Raw genomic sequence first — 19,114 nt, 5'->3', positions numbered from 1 at the left:
GCTTGTTGGGCTCTTTGTATAATAACCATTCTGGGCCTTATACCCAAGTACTCATTTTTTATTAGAGGGGGGCTATTTAGACCACTTAAAACCACCCTAACAAATTTTTTGCCCATTTTGCCCATTTTGCTCGTTTAAAGAAACGTAAATATTTCAACTTATGAAGAGTATTTGGCTTAGCAAATCAAGTCTAAACAACAAATTGAATTCAACCATAATCAGAACCCGAACGGAAGGATTACATTAAACAAGAGGGCATTCCTTTCCTATTGCAACAAAACAATGATACCAATAAAATTTGTGATCTATGATGGGATGACTGTCTGTAACCCAAAAATGGGTTGCAGATAAACAGTGAAACACATGGAGAAGATAGTGACCTGCAGAGTCCTCTAAGCCTGAAATAAGAAAAATCGAGAGTAAGAAAGAATTGAAACAAATGTAACTAACTACTAAAACATTGAGTAAACCCAAACAATAGTTAAAAGGCATATTAGTTCATCCAAGTTTTAAAGAGATCAATACAGTAGGGGATAAAATTTTAACATGCCTTGCCAGCAATGTTGTTTGAAAGCCAGTCCAATCCCTCGTACAATCCTTCACCAGAAGTGGCGCATGTACTCTGGATATACCTGCAGAAAATATATCAAACAATGATGAGGATTGAGGTGCTTAATTGCCTCTGCATGTTGTCAATAAATTGAGAGGGAGAATGAGGATGGGGGGTTGCTTGTGGGTTATACCAATGGCGTTGTCGAAGAGAATGAAGGCCAAGCTTGTCTGTGATTTCAGCAGCATTCATTGCATTTGGAAGATCTTGCTTGTTTGCAAACACAAGAAGCACAGCTTCCCTCAATTCGTCCTGCTCATAGAAGATAAACTCAAACACTTGGCCACTAAGAGTAAGAGAGACAGATGGATTAGCTCTGACCCCTAAGTTATATGTAGAGAATCAGAACAATGAACAAAGTAAGCCTCCCCAAATACCTCGTTCAACATCCTGTGCAGCTCATCTCTAGCCTCAACAACACGATCTCGATCATTGCTGTCGACCACAAAGATAAGCCCTTGTGTGTTTTGGAAGTAGTGTCTCCACAGAGGTCGAATCTGAACCAACCAACCACCAATCAAACAAGAAATCTCACAAGGTAAATAGTAAAAGGACCTAATCTAATTTAATCCAATTATTTCCAAAATTTACAGGTAAAATTGAACATGTAAATATATAACCAGAAAGTGGATTGTGTCACATATAAAGAAAACCCATTTCTCTAAAACAAATTACTAAGAGGCACACAAATGCAATCTTGGAACAAAATGTTGCTCACCTTGTCTTGACCTCCAACATCCCAGACAGTGAAGCTAATGTTTTTGTATTCCACAGTCTCCACATTAAATCCTGCCCCAAAAACAATAAAGAACGTTCATCAAAGTTCTACTTAGTAGATATCCTCATATCTATAAACAATAAAGAAGGTTCATCAACATTATAAATTTTGCCACACAGATCTCAAGTGCTCAAGGAGCAAACCACTCCTTTCATCTTGTTTGTGTTCAATAACATAATTATTCTTGTTGAAGAAGTCAATCAGAAGGAAATTAAGATAATAAGCATTTGAATCATTTAAGATATATTAAGTGCAAGAAACATACCGATGGTAGGGATGGTGGTAACAATTTCGCCTAACTTGAGCTTATATAAAATGGTGGTTTTACCAGCAGCATCAAGACCCACCATAAGAATACGCATCTCTTTCTTAGCAAAGAGTCGGCTGAACAGTTTGGTGAAAGACAACCCCATTTTGTTTCTAAAATTTATGCAAACAAACCAAAAATGAAGTAAGTAAAACCCATTGAATTCTAATAAGCTCACTGGTCTCAAGGGGCAGAAATCAATGTGATCTTTAAAAATAAAGGTCAATGTTCATTCACATTTGATGCACTGCTACAAACCCAGAACACCATTTTTTGCAAAATATCATGGAAGATTACAACAATCTCATCCAAAAAATAAATAAAAAAACGTTCTGATATGAAATCCATGTGATATAAATCTCAGTAACAAACAAGCATCGAAAACACGGCGATCATTAATTATTTAAAAAATGAGCAATTACCATCCAATTGATATTCAAGTTAACAATGTAATGCAAACACAACCATCATGATTATTGACCCAATTCGTTTATGAGGAAATTGACCAAAGCCTCTGAATGCCACAGATCTCTGATCAGATCTAAAATGCAATAAGAGAAAATGTGAGAAACTTACGGTAGAGAGAGAAAAAAGGTGTGGGGGGTCTGAGGAGGGGCTGTCGGTCACAGCTTCCTTCCTTAATCGTTGAAAGAGAGCCAGATTCAGATTCAGATTCCGGAGGAGGGAGCTCTCTCTCTCGCTCGCGCCATTATATAGGGTACGGGAAACGCGGATATTAACTGTTTGGTTTAAATTTAAACCTTTTTTTTTTTTTTTTAAGTATTATATTTATTTTGAGTGTGACGTGGCGAAAGCAACTGTGAAGTAAAATCAGCTGTGAAGTAAAGCAATTGAGTGTTTGGTACATTATATTTTTAAAAGTGTTGTGAGTACAAAAAGCAGTATGAAGGTGTTTAGTAAATTGTAATGTAAAACTGTTGTGGTTATTTATAATTACTAAATTGAGGATATTATGAGTAAAAGAAAATTTTTATTATTGCTGTGATTCACTGCAGCTTTCAAAAGCACCTACAAACTTGCTTTCTATTTTTGCTGTGGGGAGTTGAGAATTGTGAGACAAAATACTTTTTCATTTTTTTATCAAACACCAAAACTGCTGTGGGTGATTAAGAATTGTCATCCACAGTAGTTTTTGGGTCATCCACAACAATCCAAACGAGGCCTTACACTCAAAACATTATTCACAATTTCACACCACTCCACACTCGACCCCATATTTTAAAGAATTAAATTTGGATTAAAAATAGTAGATACAATCATACAATGATACAAGTATACAACAATGTAACACTTTGTATAGAAATGTATGTTTTCTTTTTTCTAATAAAATAACAAGTATTTGTGAATTCTTGAAAAAAACAAAATATTTATGAATTATTGATCAAATCAAATGGATCCAAAATAAATTTGGTAAAAAAAACCATTCCGAAAAGCTTCTTGCAAACAAAGCTGAGTCAGCTGACACCATGTTAGACAACAATTATGCTCCAAAAGCTGTTAGGAAATGGACCAACAATACATAAAATACATGATTTTCAATCCTAGCTGGAAAAAGAGAGACAGAATCAATTTAAAGTAAGTATACTTAATTTCATAATTCTTCTCATGATACATATAGAATTCTGTGAAAACTGCATTCCATGAAGGTTGTATACTTGTATCATTGTATATTTGTATGTATGACTTGGAAGGAGATATTCTATCAAAATCCCTAACATTTCAGAATCCTATCAAACTCCCTGACACTTTAGAACAGGATAAATTACAGTCATCGGTCGCACACATTTACAGGGCTAAAGGAGTGAAAAAGGAAACCCAACCTTCCCATCCAAATAGCAGGGAAAGAAACAAAATGGAAAATAACATTCAAGAAAGGCTTCCTATTGGGAATAGGCAAATGCTGAGAGTCTGCTCAACAAAAATTTGAAGGAACCCGGAAACAATTTCCTCTCGCTTCAGCACCTCTTCCAGCTCAAAATGTCAAACTTGCCTTACAGATAATCTCTCTGATAAATTGGTGAGCACAATACAAAACACACTAATCAGTTGGCCACAAACTACTACTAGAACCAAGAAAGAAAGTAAAAAGCATAGATCCAATATATCAAGACAAATGACCACACGTGAAAGCCGTAAAAAATAAAAATAAAATTGGAAGGCTAACTTACTTATTAATTCATAAGTAACTATCATTGTAGTTCCATACAGTGACATATTTAAGAACCGAGGACCAAATCCTCGGTAAAAGCCCCACCATCCATCTTCTTTAAGGAGTGTCTTTGCTGTCTTCAATACTGATGGTCTTCCAACACCATAATTATCCATGACCTCCAAGTAATATATTGAACAATTAGCCAAAGGACTTATTTCTTATCCAGACAGTAGAAAATGTAATAGAAATGGAATAAAAACAGAATGAAATTACAGTTTTAAACTACACTACCTGAAGTCGTGTCTTGACTGTGTCAATGGGAGTAGTGATAACCGAGGAACAAGCACCGGCCATCATACCTGCTGTAGCCTGAACTTTCACCATCTCCATATGAGATGGTTTCTTCTCTGCATCATCGCTATAGCCCAAACTCCTTTAATGATAAAAAGGAGGTATAATAATTAGACAATATATTAGGCTGAAGTTAAGGAACTGAAACAGAATAAAATTGACCACAAAGAAATTATATACACCTCCAGATGATGTGTTGGGCAGAACCATAGGCGCCCCACCAAAGTGCAGATGCTGGGGACTGGTACAAAGCTGTTAATCCAAAGCCTCTATACATACCACGAAGACCTTCAGCCTCTATGACTTTCCGTATGACATCAAATGGTCCGTTGCAGGATTTAGTTCCTGGAAGTCCTTGCACCATTAGTCTCTGACAAATCTGAGAATGCACCAAGTACAATTATAGTGAAGAGGACATCACAAAAGATATATTCAGCACAAAATAATGAAAGACATAACTGATTCATCAGCATAGATGAAAAGCCAAAACAATAAGTTACAATGATGTCATCATAAAAACTTAAAACTTATATTGAACTGAACCCCAACATCAAAGGTCACAAGTTTTCTACACTCATCTTACATACAACACTGTTACAAAAAAAAAAAAAGGTTTTATGTTTTGATTAGCCTAAATCATGCCAAATTTCGAGTCTTTTAATCCTTCTAAACCATAAGAATATTATACAGCACATGGCATAATGACACTGGATTTCTCTATTTGTCGTAGGAGCAAAGCAATTAAGGAAACTGAAGGTTTCATGTGACAAATAAAATACTATAAGATGGAAGTGGTATATATGGCTATCCTACTTTCATACCCCCAAAAAGAAAGGGAAGCAATGTTTGTTGGTTTTGAGGATCTGTAGAATCATCTCTTACCAGGATATTAAAGTTGGACATAAGGATAAAGCAGTTTCGTGAAACCATCTCTAGGATATTTGTTCTGAAGCAAAAAAGTGACAGTACAAGCTATATGAACATGACCTACACACAGGCAAATTCATTTATCATATCTTTCTTATTTATTCCAATACACTGTTTCCTAGTTAATAAATTACAGAAACATAATTACAGGAAGCAGAAAAGAACTGGTTTACCAACCACATCCAAGGGCACGTAGTATACACAAGAAACTAAATTCGAGAACATGCCTGCCGCTCCATTTGCAATGCCAACACGGGTAGCCTCAGGTATGTCTAGTCCTTCAGTGTATTTCAACATCATATCTTTTGATACTTCAAGTGATGTCAAAGCCAATACCCTACCAGGCAACGATCCAATGGCAGAAGTGCCGAAACCTCTAAAGATGCCGGAGATACCATCACTCTTTAATATATGTCTAAATACTGATATTCCACCCATGTGAGCGAGTCCAGAGCCAGCTACTTGCATTCTAGTCTTTACAACCGCTGTTGGATGTAATAAGGCTGACTGCGCTGTGAAGAGAATAGCCCCAATAATATGAAACCTTGTCTTGTCCAACCTAAATTGAAGTGAATGAAGTTAAAAAGAGAGTCAGTCCTGGTCCATTTTAAGCACATCAACCACTGCCTGTAAATAATACATTGTGAAAAATGCAATGTAAATTAAGGTGCGAAATTATAAATTTCAAAAGACCTAAAACAAGCAGATTGATCCTCTCCATGCTCGTAGTCATGGTGACCCAACAAGACCCACTTGAGAAAAAAAATGGAAAACAACCATTCCTTCACTCACTCCAAATTCCAACAACCAAAAGGCACGAAAAACCAGTGTCCCAGATTGGCCTAACAGTCAGTTTGTTTTGAATAAAGGAAAACAAAATGGTAAATGGGCAAGGAATAGAGAAGGAGAAGAAGAAGAATGAACCTGTCCCAGTTGATGTCAGTATCAGCAAGGGCCAACTCTGGCGCAGTCGTAGCCTTAGCAGCTTCCAGAGCCATGTTTTCCCCGCACCGCTTCAGTTTCTACACTTTCTTCCAGCTCCACAGTTTCAACTTTCAAGCGAAGATTTTAGAACATCCCAATAGTTGTCTTTGATTTTTTTTTTCTTCGAATTATTGAAAATGCGAATCCCCGCTAAGTTTGAGGCTATATTTGAAAGAAGTTATTTAGAGGGGTGTACTCAATCAAGACTTTTAAAGACTTTTGTTAAATTAAAAAGTTAGGAGGTACTCAATCAAGATTTTTATATACGTTTAAAAAGTCTATGAAAGTCAGGGAGTACTCAATTAAGACTTTTTAAAAGTCTATGAAAGTCATACGATACTTAAAATGTCAATAACTTTCACAGATTTCTCAAATTCATAGACTTTGAAAGACTTTTGGCATTAAAGTATACATACCAAATCTTCTTATTTAGGGGGGTGTACTCAATCAAGACTTTTAAAGACTTTTGTTAAATTAAAAAGTCAGGAGGTACTCAATCAAACTTTTATATACTTTTAAAAAGTCTATGAAAGTCAGGGGTACTCAATTAAGACTTTTTAAAAGTCTATGAAAGTCATACGGTACTTAAAATGTCAATGACTTTCACAGATTTCTCAAATTCATAGACTTTGAAAGATTTTTGGCATTAAAGTATACACACCAAATCTTCTTATTTCTCTTCCATTCCCCCTCAAGACTTTGAAAGACTTTTGAGAAAATGCTTTCCCTTTTCTCTCTCCGCCTCCTTTAGCATTGCATGCGCGCGTGTATGTCCCTTCCAACATTGATACACCTATTCCTTATATTGTCTCATCACTATGCCATTACATATAAATAGACATGTCATATACGGTTCTAACTCCAGACTTCAGTGCTCCAGAAGTTAGTTTTATGGGTTTACAACATGTCAATTATAATATATTGTTCCACCCTTTTATTTTTTGTATGTTTACGTTGAGAGTTTCAAAGATGACTTGAGTTAGATTTATCTGTTAGATACAATAATAAAGAGATTAGTTCAACATTATTTAAATTTTTGACTTATATGTTAAGTAGTAATACAACATTATTTCTTTCAAATTTTAAAATTTATATGCATTTCTCATTATGTATTATTTTATTTTTTAATTTAATTGTCTTCACACTTGGAAGCTCATTTTCATCAACGTTACCTAACTTTAACATTATCCATGTAACATTGAATAGTAAGTTTTGACAAATATTGAAGACCAGTTTTAGATCATTCAATATATTAGTATGTTTCTTAACAATTTTGATTTCTTGGAGATTATTCTTTCATCAGCTTGTCATGTTTTGTTTGATTTCACTATTTTTTCATTGCCCTTCTGTTTGATTTCATTGCGTTTTCATTGTCTTTTGTGATATACGGATGCTATTATCTTACTGTATTTCACAATGATATTTGTATCAAAAAGTCATTGAAAATCTATCAATGTCTATGAAAGTTTTTTAATAAAACTTCATGAAAGTCTATAAAAATCTATAAAATTCTTTGAAAGTCTATCATAATTCTGAAAGTCTGTTACTTAAAAAAAGTCTTTAAAAATATAAATTGAGTACACCCTCCTTAAAATGATGAACTTGGATTATGATGTGAGAAGAAAATAATTTTAGGTGCCAAATACAATATATTTGAAATGAATCAATATATCGGCCTTAAAAAAAAAGAAAAAAAAGAGAAGTGATCAATTATTTGAAATTTGCTATCTATTTTTACTTTTTTAGGATAGGAACCTGGTTGCATAGGTCAATTTTAGCTCCTTCCAACTGAGCTACAAACAAGTGTGAAATTTGTATATTTATTATAAAAATACAAATTTTTACACAATTTTAATATTTAACTAAATTATTTTTTGTAGTGGCATTTCTGACCGTTTTGTTTAGTGATATTTCTTATTCAAATTTTATGGTCAACATTTTAATACATTTAATTGAGATATTAAATGATCAATGACTGGTATAGTAGATGACACTCAGTTTCTTTTCTATGTAGTAAGTTATAAGTTTGAATCTTATGTTTAACTTTTCAACTAGTATTTAATATAAAATGTTATTAAATTTTGATATCTAAACTAAAAAATTATTAAAATTTAGTAACTAAAGTGAACGGACCTATAAAACTTTTCGTATTTTATTACGTTTAAGTTAACCAATCATTTAGAATACTTAATCACATTCATCAAATTCAATATCCCATATCGCTCATAAAATTATGGATGATAATTTGTGTTAGCGGGTTGTATTTTTATTGTGTTAATTAGTGTTCATGTTGAATACCAGTCAATCAAAACCCAAATGTTAGATTAATCATGCTAAATAACTCAATACAAATCCAACCCATTTATTAATCAAATCATGTTGGACTTGTGATTAACTGAAAATAGTGAAAGAGGGTTAGTATAAGTGGAATAATAAGTTAGAGTTAGGATAAAAATAAAACTGATAAGTGTAGGATAAAATTAAATTTTACCAACAAAATTGTTAAAATAATTTCATAAGTATACAAATATTAATACAATATATATTAGTTGTTGATAGAAATTAATTATTTTTGTATATAGGTTTTTTTATTACAAATAGTTCATCAACTTTCACCTAAATATTAATTTGGTCCTTAAAATACATTTTCACTCAATGTGGTCCTTCATCTTTACTACTACACATCAATGTAGTTCTTATGTTGTATTTCATCTGAATTTTCATAAAAAATTGTCATATATTGTGCGTGACCTTTTCTCAGGACCAAAATGGTCTTCACATGTCCTATAACCACCCAAAGACCTTACAAATTTTTTAATTTTAAATTTACCCTTAAAAAATATTATAATTAAAATAATTAAAAAATAATAATCCCAAACTTGAGTCTTAGGGTATGTTAAAATATTTTTATCTCTAAAAAGATGTTTGATGTAGTGTACGTGAATATTTTTTACGACAATTCAAATGGAATGACAATATTATTGTGCGGTGGTATATATGAAAGTCCATAGTATGCGAAAATATACTTTAAAGATCAAATTGATATTTTGGTTGAGGAACCAAAAAACCTTTTTATATAAGAGTGAGGCTATGCAGACCACCCTTAGTTGTTGAGTTGACCACCCTAATATATTTTTTTCAACTTTTTTCTTATTTTACCCTTTATTACAAAAACATGATGAAATCACCCAGATTCATTCGGTGGTCATCTACCGAAATATCCACCAATGTTCGGCAGATAAGTATCGAATAAATACAAATATTTCGACAGATAACTGTCGAATGCCTTTTTCATTTCTATTTAGTGGTTATCCACCGAATAATCCACCAATGTTCAGCAGATAACTGTCGAATAACCATAAATATTTCGGTAGATAACTGTCGAATGACCCGACGAATAAAATTGAAATTTTTTGTTTTAAGGGTAAAGTTGAAATTTTAAAATAGGGTAGTCAACTCAGCAATTTAGGGTGGTCGGAATAGAACTGGCCTTTATATAATAGTTAAAGCCGCAGGCCATGATCACAACCCAAATAAAATAAGTCGGGCCACAGGCAATCACACAAAGATATTTAACGAGGGTTCATCACCGATCCTGCACTGTCGGTGCAGCTGATATATTCCCCTCAACCCTACTATCAAATTCCATGCGCTCACACCTCACAACCCATTTTCCAGGAAAATTTTCTCTTTTGTTTTCCGGAAATTGTCCCTTTCTTTCTTTCTAGTCCGAGCCACAGAGGACCATAAGCAAACATTTATTCGATAGGGCTTTTACATTGATTTATCAGCTCGCTCTCTGATTAAATACACGAAGATATTAAATTATTGGAACCCATTCAATATATTGGACGAGGTATGTAATGCTTTTTAGGGTTTTTCTAATTGGGAATCGGCTACTTTATTTTACCTTGTTTTCAATATTCGGTCTTCAATTTCTCTTAGTTTGAATATGCTTGTTCGTTGAGCGTATAGTGATATTTTGTTATTTGAACTTTTCTTCTAGGGTTTTTTTATTTATTATGATGCTAGTGCTTTGGTTTTTGAGAAGTGAGAAACTCTCGTTAAAGTAATAACAGAAATCGATTCTTCGAATATTTGAGCTTGTTATATTTCGGGGCATTGAGACATCCTTTCAGGTTGCCTTAGCTTAGTATTTCAGAACAGACTTTTTTTTTTCTTTGTTGGAGCGACTGAACTGTGAGATTTTTTTTTCTTGGTTGGAGTGAGGGAACTGTGGGATAATCTAAGGTTGTTCCTAACTCCATCTGGGTAATTGGTTGCATTATTTTTTTTCCCCATTAATTTGTGGAACTTGTGAAACGAGAGATTGTTTCTGATCTTCAGTTTGCATTGCCATTGTCAATGTATTGATGCACAGGTTTTGGTATGATTGTAGATAAGTATCAGGCATGGCAACAGCGGAGCCAGCTTCAGCTTCAGCCGGTCCCCGGTATGCACCAGATGATCCCACACTTCCAAAACCATGGAAGGGTTTGATTGATGGTAGCACGGGTTTGTTATACTACTGGAATCCTGAAACTAACATTACCCAATATGAAAAGCCGGCTTCCTTGCCTCCACCTTTGCCACCTGGTCCGCCTCCTGGTACTTCCACACCAAAGTTGGCTGCAATTCCTGTTGCCCATTCAATGCCACCTAATGGAATGGTGCCTCAGGATGGGCAGCCGATAACACAAGCTCCACAGCAGCAAGGGCAGCAAGTGAGCCAGTATTCTCAACAGCACGGACATATAATGGCACAACAGCCGAGTCCCCTTTTGACATCGTTTGCTCAGCAGCAGGGCTCACAAATGGCACAAGCTGGACAACAGCAGGGCTCACAAATGGGACAGGCCATGCAACAGCATGGACAAGTGACACTAACACAACAGCAAATGATGCAGCATCCAAATCAGCAAATGACCCATGCATTAGCCCAGCAAGTTTTGCCGCAGGCACAGCAAATGGCCCACCAACTGGGGCAACAAACACCGCAGAGTCAAAGCTCACAATTGGCTCAAGCACAAGTGCATCAATTTAATTCGCATCAACAACTGCATTATATGGCTTATCAGCAAAGCTTTCCCCCCCAAGGGCAGCAAAGTTCTCAGCAGCAGACTGTGCATAGTGCACAAGGGCAGCCATTGGCAAATCAACAAGAGTATAAAGCTGCATTCCCACTGAGGGACGAAGATGATTTTCAACACAGAAATCAAATTGGTTTTTCTCCATCCCAGTTTCAACAAGTGGGTGCCTCATCTATGCCGAATCATCCTACTGGGACCAATTCAGTACAAATGCCACAGAGAGCTGTTCATCCAGGTCAACCCCAACAGTTTGGTGGCTCTATGGGAAATATGCAACAGCCTCCCTCTTTTGGCCACTTGCAACAATCAGGGGCTGATTTGGTCCACCATCAACATGGTTCTAGGTTCCAAAATCAAATGGACCCGGCAATGATTAATAGTCAGCAGTCTAATGTGCCTCCTGCTGGATTAAGGATGGGTCATGAAAATAATTTCCAGGGTAGAGGTGGAAATGACTATTACTTTAATAGTAACAATGAAGGGCCAACAGGTCCTCAGCCGCCCAAGCTTGCTGCTATTCCAATGGGAAGAAGTCCGCAGGTATCTGTTAATTAATAATGAGAGCTGCTATTTGCACACCCTTTCTCTCTTACACACCCCACACACACCTCAAATTCAAAACTTCTCAACACACACCCAACCCATTACCAAAATACCCCCATTTCATTACACACCCCATCTTTCTCTGTCAACACACACAACACACACACCCGCCATCATCTCTCACAAGCTCTCCCTTTCTCTGTCAACGCACACCCACACACCTCCCCAACCTTCTCCTCTCTCTCTCTCTCTCCTCTTCTCTGCATGAAGTGCAGCACCACGCAGCACCACCCCGCACCTCCCTCTCTCTCCTCTTCTCTGTATGGCGCACAGCCACCCCCACCACCACCTTCTTCTTCCCCCTACCCGAGCCAAAACAGCCACCACCACCACCACTTCTTTTTTCCTCTCTCTCTCTCTCTCTCTCTCTCCTCTCCTCTCCTCTCCTCTCGGCCAAGCAGACAGCAAAAAAAATTGGGCACAGGTGGTTCGGCACTGCCTGCCGAATGAAACCGACGGGTTCGGCACTGGTCTGCCGAACCACATGCGCCCAATTTTTTTTGCTGTCTGCTTGGGAGAGAGAGAGAGAGAGAGAGAGAGAGAGAGAGAGGTGGTGGTGGTAGCTGTTTTGGCTTGGGTAGGGGGAAGAAGAAGAAGAAAAAAAAAAAGAGGGAGGGGGTGTGAACAAGAGAGAAAGAGGGGAGGGGCTGTGTGGTCTTTTTTCTTGGGTTTTTTTTTTAATAGGGGCGTGCAAATAGCAGCTCTCTTAATAATTATATACCAATGTCGAGTTCTTTTTCCTATCTTTCCATGTTGATTATATTCAATTTCAATGTTTCTTTTAAATGATGTTATTTGCTATTTCTTTCAGGAGATGAGTATCAGTGGTGTCCCATTTCAAAACGCTACACCTGGTCATGCCGGTGCATTGAATACCATGCCAGGACATGCCATGCATAACATGTACAATCATACAACAGGCGGTCCACCATTCTCAAATAATGCTTCGGTGAAGCCTGCTTATGTCGGATCTGCTAGTGTTACTAGTCTTTCACCTGTTGAAGTTTATCGTCAACAACATGAAGTTACTGCATCGGTCTGTATTTTTGTTTTCTTTCGTGATATCAATTTGTGTGAATATGGGAATGCTCATAAGAACATGGAAAATTGAATAAATTTTTGAAGAGACAAATATATACAAGTGGGTTTTCAAAGACTGATTTAATTAGTGGCTAAAAATATTGGAAATGGGCATGATTACATGATCAACCAAGCCAAATAACTGCATTACGACTTGGGGACACTTGTCCTGGGCTTGCAAGATGTGTACAATATAATATTGTCAGCAGTGCTGGTGCTCTATTATATATAATTATTGAAGACATAATAGCATGTTTAACCAATGTGGATACTTTATGACCTCAATGTTTGCATTTTATTTGCATAGGGTGACAATGTTCCTGCACCGTTCATGACATTTGAAGCCACTGGTTTTCCTGAAGAGATATTGAGAGAGGTAAGTTACATTTGCCAGGATTTGTTCTTTCTCTAAGATAAAATATCAATTATGAAATCCATGCCATTCCATTTTTGTATTTTCAGTTGGTTTTTCTACTTTTGAACTCATAAGTTCTCACTTGTCGCAGGTGCGATATCTGCTCCAGAGGAGGAGCATATGTCGTACGCTGCACTGCTATTGGCACACTTACACATGCAACAACTATTCTGATTTTTGGAGGCTGCAAAATGAACTGTTGGAGCCTTTCTTGTGCATCTTCTAGAAGGGTGGTTGGCCCTTCATCCAAATCACACCTGATGTGACTGGGATTTCTTGCTTAATGGCTCCACCTCTTATGTCTTTATGCCCTCTTTTGTTGCCTCAAGTTGCTTCTGTAAGCAACCATATACCCATGGGCTTTTTTTATTCTTTCTATTATTAATATATTATGATGTCTGGTTGTAGTCAATCTTCTTCATGGAACATTTCCAACTTTTTGCTGATCATTTAAACACATGTTCTTGTTTCAGATATATTCTGCTGGCTTCTCATCTCCCACGCCAATTCAGGCACAAACATGGCCAATTGCTCTACAAAGTAGGGATATAGTGGCGATTGCCAAAACAGGTTCTGGTAAAACGTTGGGCTATTTGATGCCTGCCTTCATTCTTCTTAGACAATGCCATAATAATTCTCAGAATGGCCCAACAGTTTTGGTTTTGGCTCCAACACGTGAGCTTGCAACACAAATACAAGATGAAGTTTTGAAATTTGGGCGAGCTTCGAGGGTATCCTGCACGGTGGGTGCTCATTGCTGACTCTTTATATAATGATATCATTTTTTAAAAATTCCGTTTTGCTTTAATAATTAAGTCACTGTGATTGAATTCCATGATTCAGTGCTTGTATGGTGGAGCTCCAAAGGGTCCCCAGCTAAAAGAATTAGACCGTGGAGCTGATATAGTTGTGGCAACTCCTGGTCGGCTCAACGACATACTGGAAATGAAGAAAATTAATTTTGGGCAAGTTTCACTCCTTGTGCTTGATGAGGCAGATCGAATGCTTGACATGGGTTTTGAACCTCAAATCCGTAAAATCGTGAATGAAATACCCCCACGTAGGCAAACTCTTATGTACACAGCAACGTGGCCAAAAGAAGTTAGAAAAATAGCAAGTGATCTTCTTGTTAATCCTGTCCAGGTGAATATTGGCAATGTTGATGAGCTTGCTGCAAACAAATCTATTACACAGGTAATTTTTGAACTAATACATCTTTTCTTAGTGTCTTCAAAAGTGCTAAAAGGACAACAATGGTATATGTAATTTAGAAGATTTACAATACCATAAATTCAAGGGAGTTATGTTTTATGAATTGAAACTTTGAAAATTGCCCGTTTCTGCACATTCAATGCGTAGGGTTTTCAAAAGTATGCATATGGTAGAAATTACACTATCTGTTCTTCTCAAAAATGAATTTGTTTGTAATGTTTGAACACTGTTTTTTGCTTCACCCCACAATATGATAAGGATTTGTTCACAAATCTGTAGTATGTTGAAGTTGTCCCACAAATGGAGAAGCAGAGGCGCTTGGAGCAGATCCTTAGATCCCAGGAGCGAGGTTCTAAGGTTATTGTTTTTTGTTCCACAAAGAGGTTGTGCGATCAACTTGCACGGACTATTGGACGTAGCTTTGGGGCTGCTGCAATTCATGGGGACAAGTCTCAAGGTGAGAGAGACTGGGTTCTAAATCAGTTCCGGAGTGGAAAGTCCCCAATATTAGTTGCCACTGATGTTGCTGCTCGCGGGCTTGACATCAAAGATATAAGGTTAGCTCATGTCCTTGCACTTTTTTTTTCCCCGATTTTACATGTTCAATTTATTAATGAGAAAGTGATGGGGAGTCATTGGGACAGAGATCAAATTGAGCTTAGAATTTAGTTCCTCTGGGACCTCAGCATTGTTTGAAAGAGATTGTACTTATTATTTTGAGTTTCCCATGGTACAGGGTGGTGATTAACTATGATTTTCCTACTGGAGTTGAGGACTATGTTCACCGAATTGGAAGAACTGGGAGGGCTGGGGCAACTGGGGTGTCGTACACCTTTTTCTCTGAGCAGGATTGGAAATATGCTGCTGAATTGATAAAAGTTCTGGAGGGAGCTAACCAGCAGGTGCCCCCAGAGGTGAGAGAGATTGCTCTGCGTGGTGGGCCTGGTTTTGGCAAGGATAGGGGTGGGATGAGCCGTTTTGATTCTGGTACTGGTGGTGCCGGCCGTTGGGATTCTGGTGGCCGTGGTGGCATGAAGGATGGGGGTTTTGGTGGTCGTGGTGGCATGAGGGATGGCAACTTTGGTGGTCGTGGTGGCATGAGGGATGGCAACTTTGGTGGCCGTGGTGGCCCTAGGGATGATGGCAACTTTGGTGGACATGGTGGCCCTAGGGATGATGGCAACTTTGGTGGCCGTGGTGGCCCTAGGGATGGTGCTGTTAGCAGCCGCGGTGGGAGAAATGATTTCTTTGGTGGGCGTGGAAACAGAGGACAGGGATTTGGTGGTCCTAGTGGTGGTAATGTTGGTTGGGGTAGAAATGACCGTGGCCCACATGATCGGTACAACAGTGTGGATGCGCGTGGACGAGGACGTGGACGTGGGAGATTTGATAATAGAGTTGATTTTGCTGATAGGAGTAGAGGCAGAAGCTATAGTCGTAGCCCTGAAAGAGTTCGAACTTGGGGTTATAGCAGAAGTCCTAGCCGCAGTCGTAGTCGTAGTCGCAGCCGCAGCCACAGTAAAAGGAGTCGGAGCTGGACCAGGAGTCGGAGTCGTAGTCGGAGTTGGTCCCGTGGCCATGGCCGTAGCTACAGCCGGAGCCGTAGTCGTAGTCGTAACCGTAGTGGCAGCCCCAGTTATGAAAGATATGTGAGGCCACCACGTGTCTCAAAGTTTGATGAGAGGGATCCTATAATTCCAGAATCTGGGGCTCCACCTAAAGCAGGGTTGTCTCCTATGTCCCCAGGCACACAAGTGAATGCATCTCCAGACACCAAGCCTGTGGGGGAGCTGCCAATGATTAATGAAACTGAGCTAGGGGATAAACAGTTACAGGAGGAGACCGAAGCCACCATTCAGTGACTGAACCTTAAAAAATTTGACACAGATTTCTTTTTTCAGTACTTGTGTGGTTGGTTGACGTCAGTTTGGTTCATTAAGTGGCTCTCTTAACTCAATCTGTGAAGCTGGCTTCCTGCTGGGAAGATATTCAGTAAATTGGGGTCGGCCTGCCTTGATTGAATTGAGTGATAGATATATGATGGGATCAGATACATGCTGACCTGCTTTACTTCTTCCAGGGGTGTGGGAGGTCTTTTATGATAATTGAAGGTAGTGACATTGAATATTGTTAGGGTAGCTTTAGATAACTCTTTCCATGCACTACCTACTATTTTGATCATACAACGATTGAATTTGAGTATTGTGGGGACATTAGCTTTAGATTATTGGTGTCCTGTGAGAAATCGAGAAAGACAAGTAGTGCACCTTTCCCTATATACTGTAGGTGCTTATTTTGTTTACTAGACAACATTGTCACGAATTGTCTTATTTTTTCAAAGAAACGCTTCTATGTTTAAATGCTCTCCTCTTTTTTCTCATCTCTCTATCTCTGTATGAGCGTGTGCGTGTTGGTATTCCTTTTTTTATTATGTAAGATTGCATGACTTTATGAATGTGATTTGTGGGTGATTACACCTATTGATGCTTAATATTCATGCTTAATGTCTTTGTATGTAGGTTGTGAGTGATTGCATGTATTCATGCTTAATGTTTGGTGAAGCCTGTAACACCAAATTTCTCTCTTGGTTTTATAATATTAAAGATATGTAGCTTGTCGGTGATTACGCGAATTCAAGATTTTATGCTTACTGTTGTTGCACTGATTGAAGGGATGAGTGGGGGTGCTTTCTTCGTTACTTTAAAAAAGAACAAAAAAAGAGGAAAAAGCTATCAAATAAGTTGGGGAAAAAAAGCTCTTCTCCTTTGAAGATATCAGCCCCATTAGAGTAGACTAACCCGTCAACCATGCTTACATAAAAGTGAAAGAGATTCCAAGTGAAGTTAGGATAATAAGTTCTTGTCAAGTGCTCCTTATAAGACAAGAAATATTTTGATATTTAATTGTGCATTGGAGGCTGTTAACCTAAAAGGTTTGAGCAATTAGCATTGGCTTATCCGAAACATAAGAATATTTTTATGTAAAAGATATCCCCATGCAAAGCTTGCAAGTAAGCATATGAATGGAAACAGAATTAAATTTTCTAAATTATCAAGTGCTATAAGCCAAAATAGGTCTCACTTTTTTTTGGGTAAGTTTTTGTTTCATTCCTCTCTTGGTCTGCAAGTCTAAATGTTCTACCTCAATATCCTTTGCTTCAATATTTATATATATTTCTTTTTGAAAGGTCTGGATATAACTATATAAGTTAGATCAATTATCTTAAAATGTTATTAAATTTTTTAATACAATAAAATATTATGTCTTTTAATTACATAAGTTTAGATTGCAGTTTAAGAAATCTTGATAAACACATAACACGTATTTGCATCACTATCTCTGAATCTTCATGGAGCAGAAACCAATACGGCAATACCTACCAAAGGAAGCTTCTTGCAAGTTTCATATCCATGACTCTTTTGAGTCTTAAATTCTTAATGCATTGTAAGATAAAGATGGCTCCTAATCCCTTGACATCACTTTACATTTTAATTTTATTTTCAAACAACATTTAAGTTGATTATTTCAGATCAAATATTTGATTGTTTTGAACAAACTAAAATGATTTAGGCGGTCTTAAATTAAAATTATTTTTTAATCTAAACGATAAATTTCTGAGGTTGACAAATTTCAATAAGATGGGTATATACAATCTGACAATGAATGTAAAGTATCAATATATAGGTTTACGAATCAATTTTAAGGTTGAGATGTTTTGTCTTCTTAACTACTAAGAAAATCGATATAGAACACAATACTAAATATTTCAGAGAAATAAAAAGAAAAAGAAAATGATGTTAATTGCAAGATGGAGGGAGGGGTGAGGAAAGTCAAATCTCAGGTTTCAAAACATTGAATGAAAGAGAGAAGTATGGCCCGCTCAACGCAATGAGCTCAAGGCAAATATATATTAGAACCATCTCACATGAGATGCTGGGCTGGCCCTGTGGGTAAAGCCAAGAAGGCAATTACTCTAGGTCCCTAAATATTGAGGATGCACAAATTGTATAGACTCTTTATATATTTATACATAAATGTTTTAAAGTTAATTGGTTAGTAAGTTAATACGAAATTGTTTATTTTTTTAGGCCAACCATATGTTGTAATCTCATAATTCAAACCGTTCATTTTTTAGGCTCTACTTCAAATATCATCTTTGTAAAAAATCTCCAAAATCAAAAGTCTTTTAGTCATTTAATTATAATAACAATTATTTATATACTTTTATCGAAATATAGTGTATGTATATTTATTTGATTACAATTAAATAACCAAATAGTTTTTTATCACAGTTAAAGCGCTCCTTTATACTTATATATTATGTTAGCCTAAGTAATATATGATGGGTTGAGGGTTTAATTTTTATAGTTTGCTTCAAACCCTCAAAATCTCATGGTTAGCTGTGAGTCTGTGACGTTTATGTATTAAGTAGGGGTGGGTATCAACTCGTCAACCAAAAAACCCGAAGCCTACCCAACCCGATAGACGCTGGCTCGGGCTCAAGGTTATGTCCTCCATCGATCTTCGGCACCCTAGCCAACCCGAGAGGAAGAGAATGACAGAGAACCAGGCGAGAGAGAGACC

At 37.1% G+C, this 19,114-nt stretch overlaps 3 protein-coding genes across 3 annotated transcripts; 1 reads left to right on the top strand and 2 right to left on the bottom strand.

Moving 5' to 3' along the window:
* Nucleotides 1-124: 124 nt before the first annotated feature.
* On the bottom strand, nt 125-2,446 carry LOC147294509 (ADP-ribosylation factor 2-B). The gene is made up of 7 exons (XM_086234306.1): nt 2,272-2,446; nt 1,654-1,808; nt 1,329-1,399; nt 988-1,107; nt 744-862; nt 551-632; nt 125-398 (listed from the first exon to the last, which is right to left on the bottom strand). The coding sequence occupies exons 2-7, from the start codon at nt 1,799-1,801 to the stop codon at nt 393-395; spliced, it is 546 nt and encodes a 181-aa protein (XP_086090432.1). The 5' UTR covers nt 1,802-1,808; nt 2,272-2,446; the 3' UTR covers nt 125-392.
* Nucleotides 2,447-3,291: 845 nt separating this feature from the next.
* LOC147294508 (uncharacterized) lies at nt 3,292-6,210 on the bottom strand. Its single transcript, XM_086234305.1, has 6 exons — nt 6,071-6,210; nt 5,324-5,705; nt 4,402-4,598; nt 4,160-4,301; nt 3,885-4,044; nt 3,292-3,722 (listed from the first exon to the last, which is right to left on the bottom strand). The coding sequence occupies exons 1-6, from the start codon at nt 6,142-6,144 to the stop codon at nt 3,697-3,699; spliced, it is 981 nt and encodes a 326-aa protein (XP_086090431.1). The 5' UTR covers nt 6,145-6,210; the 3' UTR covers nt 3,292-3,696.
* A 3,585-nt stretch (nt 6,211-9,795) lies between these two features.
* On the top strand, nt 9,796-16,910 carry LOC147294507 (DEAD box RNA helicase family protein). Its single transcript, XM_086231397.1, has 8 exons — nt 9,796-9,986; nt 10,530-11,760; nt 12,635-12,859; nt 13,211-13,279; nt 13,792-14,061; nt 14,162-14,512; nt 14,810-15,087; nt 15,267-16,910. The coding sequence occupies exons 2-8, from the start codon at nt 10,543-10,545 to the stop codon at nt 16,390-16,392; spliced, it is 3,537 nt and encodes a 1,178-aa protein (XP_086087523.1). The 5' UTR covers nt 9,796-9,986; nt 10,530-10,542; the 3' UTR covers nt 16,393-16,910.
* The last annotated feature ends 2,204 nt before the right edge of the window (nt 16,911-19,114 follow it).

This window comes from Dryas octopetala, chromosome 2 (assembly GCF_963921425.1).
Source record: "Dryas octopetala chromosome 2, drDryOcto1.1, whole genome shotgun sequence".
In the NCBI taxonomy this organism is placed as follows: Eukaryota; Viridiplantae; Streptophyta; class Magnoliopsida; order Rosales; family Rosaceae; genus Dryas; species Dryas octopetala.
The sequence above is the reverse complement of the archived record's forward strand: the minus strand, read 5'-3'. Positions and strand labels throughout refer to the sequence as shown.